A 14,953-nucleotide genomic window follows, 5' to 3' on the forward strand; every position below is an offset into this window, starting at 1 on the left:
AGAATTTCACTGGATTAGTTGGAATTTTAGGTTATTTGCTGTCATACTACACTTCCAAAATTTTTTAAAAAACCCTAAAAATTGGCACATGTCACAATGGACTTAGAGGCTGACCAAAAATATTTAGGTTAAGTATACCCTAATTCCAAGTTTCTGAGATGAGTGCAGATCTTTTGATTTCTGTGATGCTGCAAGATACTTTTTAAACAGAAAAAGGTAGAATAAAAAGAGTTCAAGATATATAAAAACTTCACATATTAATTTAAAAAATGAAACTATTATCAGAGTCCTCAACCATCTGTGTTCACCAACCAAGAAACAGCCAATTTTATTCAGAATCTACTTTCAGTGTATGCCAACAGAAAATATGCTGAATACCTGGTAACAGAGTTCTGCAAGATGGGGAGATTCCCGAACTGCTGTAGGCCCACTCCTTGTTTCAGTGCCCTTCTCCAGTATGTTCAAAATAGCATGAAGGCAAGTCCTTGGGCAACCCAAGACACCTGAAAACAGAAAAATAACTTGACATTCTTGATCTTACTTTCCTCCATAGCCAATATGGGTCAAGTACACACAAACACAGAACGTAAATTGGTCAGATACCTTGTGCTACACTATACTGCCCCACAGAGCTGCAGAAAAAAACATCTAGCAAAGTTGTATCACCATTACTTAAAATCAAAGAAGGAACCATGTTTCAGCAAAAACCTAATGAAAATATTTATAGATTGTAGGCTTTTGAGATGCTAGTGAATCAATTTGAATTCTTGCTTTTATGCTTTTAACAAGAGCCATTTGACAATTTCAAAGAACAGCTTTAAAAAATTCCTGTCTTATTTTACAAATACAGCCATTATATGACTAATTCTCCTAAAGGCACCTGATACTGCAACCAAGGGGACTAGGGAATAGATTCAAATCTGTTCAAGTCAAAATCCTTTTTGCTTTCTTCCTTTAGCCAATTAATTCTTTAATTGATGCAAAAAGAGGTCCTGAAGAAGTAAAAGCATCAATAATCAGAGTTCTTACAAGGGAAATAACCTCTGTTTGAACATGCATTATTTACGTTTTAGCAGGAAATTATTATCTTGAGGTAAACGTCTTTATGGTCATTATTTCTTCACATTATTAATAAGAAAATTGAAAGACATGGGCAAGGTCTCTCACACCCTTGAGACAGATTTCCTCATCACTCACCTAACACATGTTAGATACCCTGTAAAATTGTGTGGGTGCAGATCAGTTACCGGTATTGTGTAACCACAGATATTTCACAACATCTGAAGCAATAACACTCAGGTCCTATCTACTCTTCATTTAGAACTATGAATAACTACAAACTGCTGGTCCATAGCATCCAATACAAACCTGAAGATAATGAGAAATATTCTTCTCAAAAAACTAAAATCAAATTATTGAGTGTTGTTCAAATTTTTTTATATAAAACATCCTTTAAAACAGTTGAGAAACAACCCTATATTTCAGACTGGAAGGGACATCATGACATCTCAACACCAAACTTCTGCTAGCTATGATATCAAATTGCTCATGGCATTAGACAGTTGGGTCTTGAAAACCTCCAAACATGAAGACTGCATGACCTCTAAAGCCAACCTGCTTCACTGTCTTCTGGTGAAAAAATTTCACTTATATCCAAATTGAGCCTCTCTTGTTTTATTTTATGCCTACTGCCTCTCATCTTCCTGCCACATGCCTCTGTAGAGTCTGGTTTTATCCTGTCATTTACATCTTTGCAGGTGTTCAAAGATTTCTATTAGGTTCTCTCAAAGCCTTGCTCTTTTCCAGACTTCCCTCAGCTTCTCCTCATAGGCTGAGTAATCCAGCTCCCTGATCATCCCTGCTAGACTTACTGAGTCTGTTCTGTAAAATACTAATTAGAAAACAAGGAGGTAAACAAGACACATAGTAACACACTATTACTCTCACTAATTCAACTTGAAAGCAGCAGCAGTGATATTTCTGAAGTTTGGATTGTCATATACATATAAGTAACATATTTATACAGTCCTAGCACTAGAATGAAATCCCACATGCCCTAAAAGGTTTTTTTCTACAACATTAAAAAACAAAAACTGGTTTTCTTTCCTATAAATAATTTTGAACAGAAGCTTGAGGAAGGACAGAACAATAGGCAAGAAGCAGAACCAGTGAAAAGCAACGCTCTCTTTTGTAGGTTCACATGTTGTCATATGTAGGCACAACTTGGATCATCAAACAAACTTCTTTGTACTAGGGACACAACTACACTGTATTAAATAGTAAATAAATTAATGTTTCACTTCCAGAATTATCATTTTCCCCCACAATCCTAATTTCAAGTCTGTTCCAACGTCCAACTTAAACAGACTCATGTCATAAAGTTGTTTAAATGCTGCATTTGAGTATTAATACATCTTTTCATGTAGCTTTTGAAGACTTGAACAAGGCCCATTGTTTTATTCTGAAATTGAAAAAGAACTGCTTTTCCCCATGAATTTCCCAGTAAATATTCTCAGTGTTGTTAACAGAACTTATTACATGGCAGATCAACCTTTCCTCTTCATACCTGGATCTTGCAAATTTGTGGTGCTGACAGGTTTCTTTAGTTCAAATCCTAAGAGATACAGAGCTAGGCTGGGAGGACTGCACTCAAGAGAGGTGATAAGGAGATTCAGAATATGGATCCTTGTTTCATGATGGATTTGTGCCCGCTTCTTCTCTGGCTCCAGCTCTTCATTAGAAAAAGGAAAGAAAAAGGAGAAAAAGCACATATGGTGACTAATGAAGTAAAAAAATCCATCTAATAGAGTAATCTTCAGTGTCTTCAAATTATATACAAGAATGTTGAGGGATGAACTTATATTACTGCAAAGAGATACAAGAACAAAATTCCAAATTACTGTTAATACAGCTGTAAAGAATATATCCAAAGCAATGTTAAATACTCATCTTCTGAAAACACTCAGTTTGGAGTTAGCTCATCATACCATGGACATGCTTTAACAAAGCACAGGTGCTTTTCATTCTGTTAAAGGTCCAATTCCACAGAAAACATAGGAAGACTGTTTACAGACTTAAGAGCACTTTTAATGCTTTTTTCATTAATTTCATTCCATGCAAAAGACAACTGCAAAGTCATTTCAAGAAGCCTTTTACATACCTTCATCTGGATTAATTAATTCTTCTGCATCTTCGTTGTCTAAACATTCCACAAATCCAGCCATCAGCTTCTGGCTAACACTCTGTATTCAACAATGGATGGATGGAAATGAAGACAATTTTAATAGTAGAAAACCAAATACTTTTCACCATTCCCTTCATGTAAGTTGACAGAACTTTTAGACAAAAATTATATAATCTACTTAATAAGCAAGAGTTAAGAGTCACAGCTGTTCTAAAAACAGGTTAGCAATTAGCCAGTGAACAGAAAAAAAAAATCTACCGTTGTTACATATGCTTAATTATTCTTACAGACTGAAGACTATAAAGTCACAAAAAGATCTCCATATCTCAAAGAATACTGCCCTTTTTCTTCTTGAAAAAAAACAATGATTTTGTATTTTTCAATTAATTAATTAATTGCTTTCCCAATGCCACAGTAAAAGACGTTTGATAAGTGGGTAAATATAAAACAAAATACAGTATTAGTAGTTGACCTAGAAACCCATCCTTTAAAGAAACATTATGAAGCCCCAGTATGTCTCCATTGGTTTCTCTTTCCAGATTCAAAGAAACAGATACTTACCTGATCATGTGTGAAATCACCAACTAGTTTTATCTGGATGTTGGAATTATCAGAAATACAGCACAAAATCTTGGCACTTTCAAAAGCTAGTTCAGGATTGCTGTTTCCATGGTAAAGATACCTTCAAACACACAAAATTATGGCATAGAAATTTTTGAGAATTTAACTTTTTCAAGATGGCAATGCACAGGTAAGAAATGAAACAACATTTAGAACTAAAGCTTTTACAAATCAAATCACATGAGACAGCATTAAAGCTTCAAATAAAATTTCACTCTATATGACACACTGAATGCTCGATGAGTAGGCTGAGTAGGGATAACAATCTTTCCTGGAATTTTTATCATTCTTTTTATCTAATACCTACATTAAACACTGCTGCAAAAGTTAAAAAAACTGCTTGTAGGCATTTGATACAGTAAATAATAGACAATACTAAAAGAGTAAAACATGGCCAACAACCAAATTCACTGAATCTTCCCACTCTTTGGTCCTTTGGTGACAACCAAGGTCTGGGGCAAAATGAAATTATATGCAGGGGAACCATTGAACATAAGGTAGACAGGAAGAAATCATGAGAGGGGGGAAATTCAGAAAGAAGAACTATAAATGCAGATCCCAATCTTGCACTAGACAATCACAGATCATACCACCTATGAAGACATCTCCCCTCACCAAAAAAACTTCATGAGATGCTCTGTGTGAAGAGGAGCACTGGCGAGTGAAACTAATGAAAGGATCCAGGACCCAAACACTTCTGTGCCTCCAAAAGTCCTCCCTTCTCAGTACTTTGCACATACCTAGCAATATTCACCACGTGATCAGCCTTTTTAGTGCGAGGATTGATTCCTTGAAGCAGCTGCTCCAGTGGCGTGACAATAAGGGAAAGGTGGCTCTCCCGCAGCAGATCCATAAAAATGTTCTCTTTCTGTAGGGTTAAGTTCAGAAGTGCAAGGCAATACTGTACAGCTTTCTCTAAATGCTTCTTCCCTGCAGTGCAAAAAGAACATGAGAAATACAGAGGAGAAGAATAGACTACATTCATAAATGTCATTCATCATGTCTTGCACCAAGAAAAAAAACCTCTCGGTTGTTTACCGGCAGGAAAAGTCCCCCAAAATACAATTTTTATATGCAAGAGATGCAAGGTACAGATATGCAATGTTAGCTTTAAATCCTACTCACTATACATTCTGATTTCACATGAAAAATTAATTCTAGGCACATACCAGGAAACGGAGCATAAGTATCAAGCTGCTTAACCCCTTCTTCTAGCAAACTAAGACAAAGTTCCAGCATTGGGGACTCATTCAACAGATGATACATCAAATTGAATCCAGGTGGTTTATATGCTATTATTTCTTCTCCTAAAGACAGAAGGAAGAAAAAAAAATATGTAACCTCCAATAAAAACTCCTTCTATTACTCAAGTTAGCATAAGCTACAAAACATAACAGCCCACATGGTTCTAAGCAATATCCTTTGTACAAAGTCTTCAGCAATTTTCTTTATACAGAAGCCATTGAGGAAATTATAAAAGTTTGGGAATAGTTGTAAAGGCAATTAGCATTACTTTCCAGTATCTAATAGCAAAATTTCAAATTTAACCCCAAAAAAGATCTTGGCAAAAAGAAACTGGAAAAAGTTTACATCTCCCCCCCACCGCCGAAACCTGCACGAGGACCCTGAATGAGAGAAAAAGTATTTCCAGAAGTCAAAGAGAATGTCCATTACAAATTCCTATGACTGTTGTAATAATATATGCAAAAACAAAACTACTAGCCTAAAATTCAAAGACAATGATATGAAATAAAAGGAGAAGACTAATGCTTCTAATTTATCTAAGCTCTTCATGAAGAGTGCAGATAAAAGCAGGAAAACAGTAAGAATCTTTTTTAACACACAAGTGAGAACAAGGGTACAAGGGTTTCTTTCGGCACCAATTTTAAAGATGCCCTTCTTCCATTCATTCCGTGTGTGCCACTGCACCACACACCAACAGAGAAGACATGCCACTGTGGAGCCACACACTCAATCTGTTTGAAAAATGCATCTACTGAAATCTAGATTAACCCACTTCTGCAACATATCATGTAACCCACAAATAATCACACAAGTTGAAGGATTAGCTGAGGATAGGAACAAGCTAACAAGTTTTCTGAGCTAGTTTTGCTGCCAAGTACTCTTTGTCAAAGTATGAGGCACCCAGGCCTTCCAACTTTAAAGTTGTTTTCAATTAAAAAGTGTTTCTCACAGCATTGCTACAAGAAAAAAAATCCACAGGCATCAGGATGGAATTCATTATAACAAACTTTGTTTCAAGAAAAAAAAAAATAAAGCCCAAATAAGCCCTGGATTTCCTATAATGAGGCAAGTGTAATCTACTTTAGCCTTTTAGAGAATAGTTGCTCAGAATCAAATGACTTCAAGTCACAGTTCCACCACTACTGTCTGCTTTCAATAAATCATGTATTAATAATGTTAATAGTAAAGGTTATCTCAAATACAATGCTGTCTTTAAATTAACCCTACAAATAGTGGTGATTTACATATAGACCAAACAAGTCCAGAGGAAAAGCCAAAACTGAGGTGCCGTTCAATTGTCAAATGTTGCTCTTCAAACAAATCAGAAATGAAAGAGACAGAAGTTATCCACCTAGCAGAGACAGAGAGGCAGAAAACAGTGCATATGAAGATCTACTGAGTCAGCAATTCAGATCTCAATACTACATGGAAATTTTTTTAACATCTTCCTGTTTTAAAGTCTTTGTCTAACTTTCCACCAGCTTATTTGCAATATTACAGAGATCCCAAGACAGAGGGAAAACACAGCAAAACAAGCTACAATTCTGTTTGTCAGTGAACAAGTTAACCTTGTAACTCCACGTATTGGTCCACAAAGTCTTCAAGCTGAGGTTCATAGTCCCGCAGTAATTTGTAAAACACTTCCAGAACTACCTCGGCTACTTCCCACTGCAGACAATGAGAAAATAAATCATACACAGATTAAGGCTGATTCTGAAGCAATAAGGCAAAGACAAAGAACAGAAGACACAGTGCAGTGATGCACTGAATCAGAATCATGGCTAGCACTTCAAAATTAGATAGTCATACCAACAACGCTATACTTCATCATGTCAAATCATTTGAAAGCCCAAGCTTTTTTACTGAAGTGAAAGGGGAACACTGAAACAGACTTATTACCTGTTTTAAGCTCTATTATACAATATACATATCAGGATATAGTATTATTGGATTTATTGCTTATTTAGATAAGCAATAAATAGTTTTTATTAGGTATACAGCTAAGAATAGATCAAGACTAGCCAGCTTCCAGGATACAGTTTAGCATGTGCCTCCACCCAGAAGTATTTCATCCAGAACCAAAGCCAAATTTGGTTGGTTGAACCAAGTCTTCCTTGGTTCAGCAAGTCAGAAATATTTTCTGAAGTAACATTGAGAAAAGGACAAATCTGATTTATAGATTTGGGCATGTCACGTTCAGAAATCATTAGCCATGTAGTAGACTTGCAGAATCCTGCACAGCAATTTGAAATTTAGGAATATAAACTTCTTTTTTAAAAGATACTTTATAGAGGTTCCTTTGAAGTATATCCTGACCCATGAGTTGAAATATCACCTGTTTACAGAATCAAAACACTATCAAGTCCTCTAGGTTACTTTTGCACAGTTTTCTCAAACAGATCTAAGCCACATCAACAACTATATCCTAAGAAAAAAAATATTTTCAAACAAAACTTACTTTTTCAGCAGCTCTCCGGTAAGCTCTGGTGCGGAATCGGAGAAACACAGAATCCCTGAGGAACTGGAGATAGGGATCAAAGCCTGGAGGGCGGAGACCCGCTCCCAGGTTAGCTGGGAATGAACTCTCCACTAGTGTGCTGATGAGTCGACAGAAGGCTCGGGTTAAGGGATATTCCTCACACCTGGACTCAATCTCATTCAATTCAACCTTCCCAGGAGGACAGCAAAAAGAGGAGGAGATAAATCACAAATTTTGGGGGAGGAAGAATCATGTGAGAAATAATATGATAGCATCATCTGTGGATTACTTCACAGTGATTCAACTTAGCAGCATTTCTGTCTACCGTACAACACAAACAGAGCAAAAGCAGCAAAGCATCAGTACTGTTATTTCAGTTCAGAAGACATATTCATTTCTTTCTGAGCTACTAGAAGATACACCTCAACATTTACCTACTTTGTTTTTATTTACCACTGTTGTTAGATGCAAAGTGAGCTATACCAAGATGGAACAAAAGTGAGTCCAGTTTAAGAAAATCTTAGTGAGAAGTGCTCATGAGGAATCTGAAGGTTTAAATGCTGTTCTGTTACTAGTATGAAGCTGAACTACATGCAAAAATTGGTAAAATTTTCCAGAAATTACAAGCAGTCTTGAAAGTAAATTACAAAGTAGTGAAACAACAGTGTCTGTTAGAAAAGTTTCCCATGGACACATGAAGGAGAGGCAGCCTGGGCAAGTGCTTCCCAAATGCACATGCAGATGATCAGAGAGGCTGCCAAAGTACAGAGAATCTCTTACCTCAATACCAATTGCTTGTCTCTGGCCTGGACTTCTCACAGTTTGTAATATCTTCAAAACAGAAAGAGAAATGAAAATAGACCAACACATTTCACATCATCAAAGTGCATCTCCATAATTTTTATCAGGAGTGAAAAACAAAGATACTTATCACATTTTAGATCTAAGAAGAGGTTTTCTAAATCCTTTTAAAGGATAAAAAGACAAGATTTTTCTGTCTGAGAGGCTGGATTATGTTTGACACTTGTATGCTTCCAGCTTTGTGTTCTCCAAGATCTGCATCACGTTTTCACATTAATGATTTTTATCTTATATGGGGTAGGGGAAAGACATTTCCTTCATTATCTCTTACAACAGTATATTTTAAGAAATATCATAAATTAGGAAGCAAAGGTGGTGAGATGTCATTATTGTCCGGGTCTCTTATTAGCAACTAAAAATAAGGCAGCAATTACAGTTCAAACAGGACTGTTAGGAAACCTGTATTGATGGAAAATAAGCACAGACAATGACATTTCTGAGGTAACATTATCATTTTCAAAATAATTTCAAAGCATTAACTGCTTGGAAACCATTCATTAACTGCAAAAAAATTATATGCAACACTGGCACAAAGAACATTAAGGAGGAAATGCAGTACTATTTTGAATATACTACTGGCAATTTCAACAAACTCAGATGCACCAGTCTAAGCACTGAAGATCCTAAGATACCTGTGTATATTCCAGGGACTGCCAGAGTGAAGCAGCTATTTCAGGAGATCTTCCAAAAGCAGTAAGGGTTTCTAACAGCTCTGCTTTCAAAATAGGAGGAATGCTGCACTGCAGAAGTCCCAGGATGACCACTACTGGTGTCCACTGAGGGTGCTCACAAAGAGCCAAGCGAGCATTCTCACTCTACAGAATAAACAAAAAACAGAACTGCAGATTATCACTTTGAAGGTTTTTCAGGTCTTACAATCTCTAATTCACAGTTCAGTACCAAAGACTCTGCTTCATATTTGAAAGTACTTAAGATATCAAAAGAATAGCAGACAATTCCAAAGCCAACCATTTCAGTTAAACAAAAAGCTGAGTATAAAGACTTGCAAGTACTAAAATTGTGCCCATCCACACAGAAAAATCATTTGGATAATAAAAGCTTCTTATAACAATCCGTTTTTTAGTAGACATGCATTGATGGAATTAGTCTTTAAGTACTTACACTCTCTCTAGCAGCTTCTTCAAGCATGGGTAGAGACTTCTACTAGTATTTCTACTACAAACATTCTATATATTCCTATCTATATATTTATGTGAACTCACACTTTATTTGCATGTCTTCTAAGAACTGGTATCAATTTGTTTTAGTCTAAGAACAGGATCATCGCTCACGTAAGCTCACTAGAGACTCTGAGATGAACCACTGACAGGAACAGGCCTCTGGCCTCATCAAATGGTAGTTCCCTGCATCCTCAAAACAAATTTATCTTCATCCCAGATTATCATTTAATGATGCCATGAAATATTAATTTTAAGAGTTCCCTTTTCTCTATGCATATCCAATGCTGATATTACAGTTCAAATGGGATCACTCCATTATCATTATCACCATAGATGATTTTTACAAAACATATTTAGTTTCACTGATCTGTCTTGTGTTTGTGTCAGCAAAATCAAGGCTATCTCACTATATCACAAAACTTTTAGGCTGCAAAATCTGGTGGGTACTTAAGAGCAGAATTCCACACTCTTCAGAATTACACAGACAATTCACAATACAAAATTATGCACTGCAATTTTATTCACCTGCAATTCTCTTCCAGTCAATTAATTCAAATAATTTTACACCCTTGGTTTGGGGACATTTTAAATCATAACCCTGGAGGCAAGTTCCACAGCTGATCAGATTCCTTGCCAAATTTCTACCACTTCCTTTTGAATTCAGCTATTACTTTTGCTTTTTCAAGCTCATAAATAAAGACAAAGAACTTTCCTACTCCATAGTGATTTATTGTGACTATACCTCACTTCTGAAAGACATCTCCATTACCAGCACAAGAGTCAAGGAAGCAAGAAAATCAGCAATAGCAACAACACAGGAAAAGGCATCATTTTGTTCTGCTTCACCTACACCTTCAGTGTTTGGTCATTACAGTTATTCCTGAGATTCCCACACTTTTGGAGTTTACTAATAAAATGACAACTGCTAGATAAATTTTGCTTACATACTTTTTTTTGGTGAAGGAGAACTTCAGAGCTAAATGATGATGATTTGCAAGGGGAAAAAAAAGTGTTAACAAAGAAAACCAAATAAAGGTTACTTACCCAATTGACAATAACAGTGGTCAGCTGCAAAAATGCAATTAAGCCATCCTGCTCTTTCTGTGTGATGCCTCGGAGAGGCAGGTGACGGTACTGGACACTGTCTGCACTTGGCAAGTCTTTCCTTAAGTGCTCATGATAAAGCATCAAGGAGTGGAAGAAATGCTCCCAGGAGACAGGACTGCCACCTGCTCCTTGGATGTTTTCCGCTAGAAAAATGACAAACATTTTGATAAGATTTTCTTTCTACTCTTCCACAGGGTGAAAAGCAGGGTAACTAAAACTAAAAGGAAAACTCTTATCTAAAGGAAAAAGTAAAGTTCAAAGGAAAGCTATTGTATACAAAATTAATCATTTATGTTTGGGGACTTTTCCTTGTTTATGGGTTTTTTTGAGACAGAAAGGTGCTAATACAAAGAAGTAGTACAAGTAAGTTCTGTGTTTTATGAAATTGAATCGTTGCAGCATTATTTCTATCTTCAAAGTAGGGGTTTTTTTATAATTTGACCAATGCAAAATGAATGCAGAACACAGGACAGACCAGCATCTCTTACTTTGAGAAAGTGCTATTGTATTACATGTATCAAAAAATTCCAACTGAACAAAGTGCTTCTGAACAAGGATCAGGAAAGTTAGCTGTATTTACAAAATATACTATGTCACTTTAAAACTTTATTTATTTTTTGTTTCATAATAAGCAACACTGACATTCTGCATTTCTTATGGTGCTAAGACATGGGATTTTTTTTAAAAAAAGCATTATTTCAGTAGGTGAATTTCTGACTTGGTGCTCAGACATCTAACTACCTCATCTGTCGGGTTTTTTTCAGATTACAGTTTCAAGTAAAGACTTTCAATTTCAGCTTTGTACTAATAATGAAACGTAAAAAGTATGAGGCCACAATTCATCTCAAATGAGTCTTTGCACTTTTCGAAAGAAAAGGAGTTGAGAAAGAGCTGAAGTGTCACTTCTCTTACCATGACTACTGCCATTGACTTTTAGCAAACTAAAGCAGTAATGAGCACACTGAGGCCCACTAGCCAGTCCCCGCAGCATTTTCAAGTATGGGATGTAAATTGTGGAAGGAAGTAGATCTCCCATTTGCCTAACAAACTTTGACAAGACAACCTAGAACAAATAAAGATCAGTGTTTAAAAAAAAAAAAAGGGAAAATCTGAGTATTATAGGAAAACATTAAGTAGTAAAAGTCAGAAAACAAATTTTACTGTACCGAGGGTGGGAGAGACAAGTTCCTTTGTAGTCTGGACTATTCAGTCAGACATGTTTGAAAGAGGAACTAAACAAAATAACTCATGTGACTGCAGAATATACTAACTCTGCAATTCTGTATTTCTAGTAACAAAATTTACGTCAACTCCTAAATATTCCACAGGAATATTATTAGCACATTTCACAGTACAAGTTAAGCAATGAATTCAGTGTGCTTGTCACATACCTGAACAGCAACTCACACACACAGTGGTTCCTTTCAGGGTCATTAGGCTTGCTTGCATCTGGCCCTAATTTAAGTTGCCAGTATTCTGGGTGGGTCTTGGGCTGTGTCTGATTTGTCTCATACAAGGTTTTGCCTAGCACTGCACAGTCCTTCAAGAAGCATTGAGGGCTGATAGCACCCAAGGTACCCAAAGAGTTTTTGAAATATCTGCTTTATCTGCTTAGATTATTTCTTCGTTCTAATTTTAAGTTCTGTCTCTTATGGACTACAATTTTTGGACTTCAAATAATTAAAATATCCTTAGGAAGTTTTACCCCCAAAAAGACATGTAGAAGTCATCAGACAAAAAACACAAGAGAACTATCAGAATCCACTTAGCAACTATAACAAAACCTAAACATGTTCACAGAGGTTTGTTAGTACTCTTTCTTGCTAAGTTTACTGACAACCATGAATGGCTGGCAGTAGCTCATTTTAGGGCAAGCAACAACAACCATGCCATGCAGAGCAGGACACATGCAAATCAGTCACTGAAAAAAGGTAAGGTCTTCTTAGAGGTTATCTGTAATGAGGATACCAAAAAATCTGTTGCTTGAGGGTTTTTTGTTACTTTGGTTTTAAGTTCCTAGTAATTACTCAAGAAAATCGAGATAACCTGGCGCTGAGGGGGTCGCTGGTGAGCTACTCCAAGGTAGGAGCCCATGATGGTGGATGTCTGCAGGGGCTCCGAAGGACACCAGTACTCGTGGGCAAGCTCCAGATTAAAGGGGTCCTTCCTGTACAACTCAGCGATCTGTCAGAAAAAGGAAGATGCTAGGAAAGTATCAACTCCAGGAAGAAAAAAAACAATGATTTCAATAATAAGCACTGCTTCTACATTAGCTAAACACATCTGAGAGGCAAAGCATCGCAAGGCTGGTGTTCTAGTTCTTAAAACTTTCTGAAAATTACAGCTTCTAAGTAACAGCATTAGAACTAGTGACAGCAAAATTCAAAATGCACATATCAGTGAAAATTTAACAACTTTCTATTTAATTATTTTGAATTAAATCCTTGCTAAAAAAATCCAGTCATTTCTCCTTAAAGAACCATATCACAACCTTTATACATTAATTTTACAAGTTAGCCAGTATCATAGTTAGAAACCTTATCTGCTATCTGAACATACAAATTTCTCAGAGCAAATTTTTATTTCTTCATTTAAGTTTACAATAGCTATATGAGCTGCTTAAGAAAGCATTTCACTACAAATTTTCCTGATGTCCTATAACCTGAAGGAGTATTTTTGGGAAAGACTATAATACAAGCTTTTAAATTACCAGAAAATATAAAACACCTCAGTTCAGTATGCAAATCTGTTTTTCAACATGGATTTTTCTGAAAGTACAGTTAAGTAACTCTAATAGCTAATATTTAAACTAATATAAATATTTTTATATCCACTTTATTTTATTTTTATTTTCTTTATTTTATTATAAATATGACAAAAATCATTGCTTTAAATGTACATTTATGGTCAAAACCCTCCTGAAATAAGGGAATTTGTAATTTCATCAGCTTTGATGGAGTCATCTTACCGAGCCTATACAGCAAATACAAATCAGTCTTCCCAAACTCTCATTACAAATATAGCAACACATGAGAATTATTTAAACATTTCAGTTATTTATCAGAGTAATTGTCAACAGTGGGGTAAAAAACCTCTAAAACCTTCAAACGTAAAAAACATTGCAGTATTTGCTTACGAAAAAATAATAAAAATCATGACATTAACATCAGAAACCAAGGCAGTAAATTAACTCCTTTATATGACAAATTATAGAAAAGTGTCTCTACTTAAGGAAAAAAAATTAATCCCAAAAGGGAGAGATCCAGCACCATATGGTATCATTCAGGTACAAGTTTCAGATGACAAATGGAAGTCACAATCATTATCTGTCAGAGTAATTTGCAAGAAAATAAGGCTTACTAGAAGCATTAAATGCTCCAGATCTCTCCGAAGGGAAATAGGTGGATCGTTTCCCATCTGAATACTCATGTGGATCATGCGAGCATCTTCGTCAGCACGGTTTCTCAGCTGTTTCACCTGCAGGATTTATGAAGTGGAAAAAGAAACAGTGGTCTATATTTAGCTAAGAATGAAATAGACCAGAAATAATGGAATTGTCTACATGGCTTATTAAAACTAAGAAAGCAAACATACTTGCACAAACATGACAAGAATATTCAATTTGTTCTGTTTTTTCAATGCTCTCTCCCTCCCAAGAGCTTGCACTCACAGTTATAGTCAATCACTTGCTTACTGCCAAAGCCCTCAGCTCATAGAAAAAGCCCTGAACTTGTATCATGTGAGTTTTTCCTAAATGACTGCACCAGATCCTTTGGTTTGGCTCCAAAAGGTGGGCCCTTTTCCTCTTTTTAATTTAAGAGCTAGACAGCTTAGTTTCAAAGGATGCTAGACCATTACTCACCAGGACTGAAAAGAAACCTGTAACACAAATGCAAACATGAATGCAAAATATTGATTCCTGTATATAGATCTGTGGATTGCACCCTTCCTCACCATTAAAAACTACTTCTACTTGCAGCTACTTTATGACTTGGAAAGGTCTGAAATGATGTAACTTTGAGTTACTCTGTCTCAGCCAGAACAATTATCACATGTCAATAAATGCCGCGGGAAAAACAAGAGAGAAGAGCAAGAAGAACGGCAGCAATTTTTTAAGAAAAAGAAGCCATTTTATCAGCATCCTAAACTTCTTTGTGCTGAAAACGTTAATTACTGAACAAAAAGCAGCTGACATTTAATTTTAAATTCAAAAAGCTTTTGACATGAGATCCCAACAGAGGTTTACAGAAAACAAACCATCATGAGATTACAAGT

At 36.0% G+C, this 14,953-nt stretch overlaps 1 protein-coding gene across 3 annotated transcripts in view; it reads right to left on the reverse strand.

The window, feature by feature from the left end:
* Positions 1 to 14,953, reverse strand: part of NUP205 (nucleoporin 205) — a 44,501-nt gene that overhangs the window by 19,277 nt on the left and 10,271 nt on the right. For all 3 annotated transcript variants that reach the window (XM_064419872.1, XM_064419873.1, XM_064419874.1), the window contains exons 9-22: positions 14,039 to 14,155; positions 12,725 to 12,862; positions 11,591 to 11,741; positions 10,616 to 10,821; positions 9,023 to 9,205; positions 8,310 to 8,360; positions 7,509 to 7,718; positions 6,619 to 6,718; positions 4,975 to 5,112; positions 4,546 to 4,735; positions 3,746 to 3,866; positions 3,161 to 3,242; positions 2,567 to 2,731; positions 379 to 503 (exon numbers count right to left, since the gene is read on the reverse strand). In XM_064419872.1, coding sequence (XP_064275942.1) covers positions 379 to 503; positions 2,567 to 2,731; positions 3,161 to 3,242; positions 3,746 to 3,866; positions 4,546 to 4,735; positions 4,975 to 5,112; positions 6,619 to 6,718; positions 7,509 to 7,718; positions 8,310 to 8,360; positions 9,023 to 9,205; positions 10,616 to 10,821; positions 11,591 to 11,741; positions 12,725 to 12,862; positions 14,039 to 14,155 — 1,977 coding nt within the window. The remainder of the gene's footprint in view (positions 1 to 378; positions 504 to 2,566; positions 2,732 to 3,160; positions 3,243 to 3,745; positions 3,867 to 4,545; positions 4,736 to 4,974; positions 5,113 to 6,618; positions 6,719 to 7,508; positions 7,719 to 8,309; positions 8,361 to 9,022; positions 9,206 to 10,615; positions 10,822 to 11,590; positions 11,742 to 12,724; positions 12,863 to 14,038; positions 14,156 to 14,953) is intronic.

The sequence above is a fragment of the Passer domesticus genome, chromosome 5 (assembly GCF_036417665.1).
Source record: "Passer domesticus isolate bPasDom1 chromosome 5, bPasDom1.hap1, whole genome shotgun sequence".
Classification (NCBI taxonomy): domain Eukaryota; kingdom Metazoa; phylum Chordata; class Aves; order Passeriformes; family Passeridae; genus Passer; species Passer domesticus.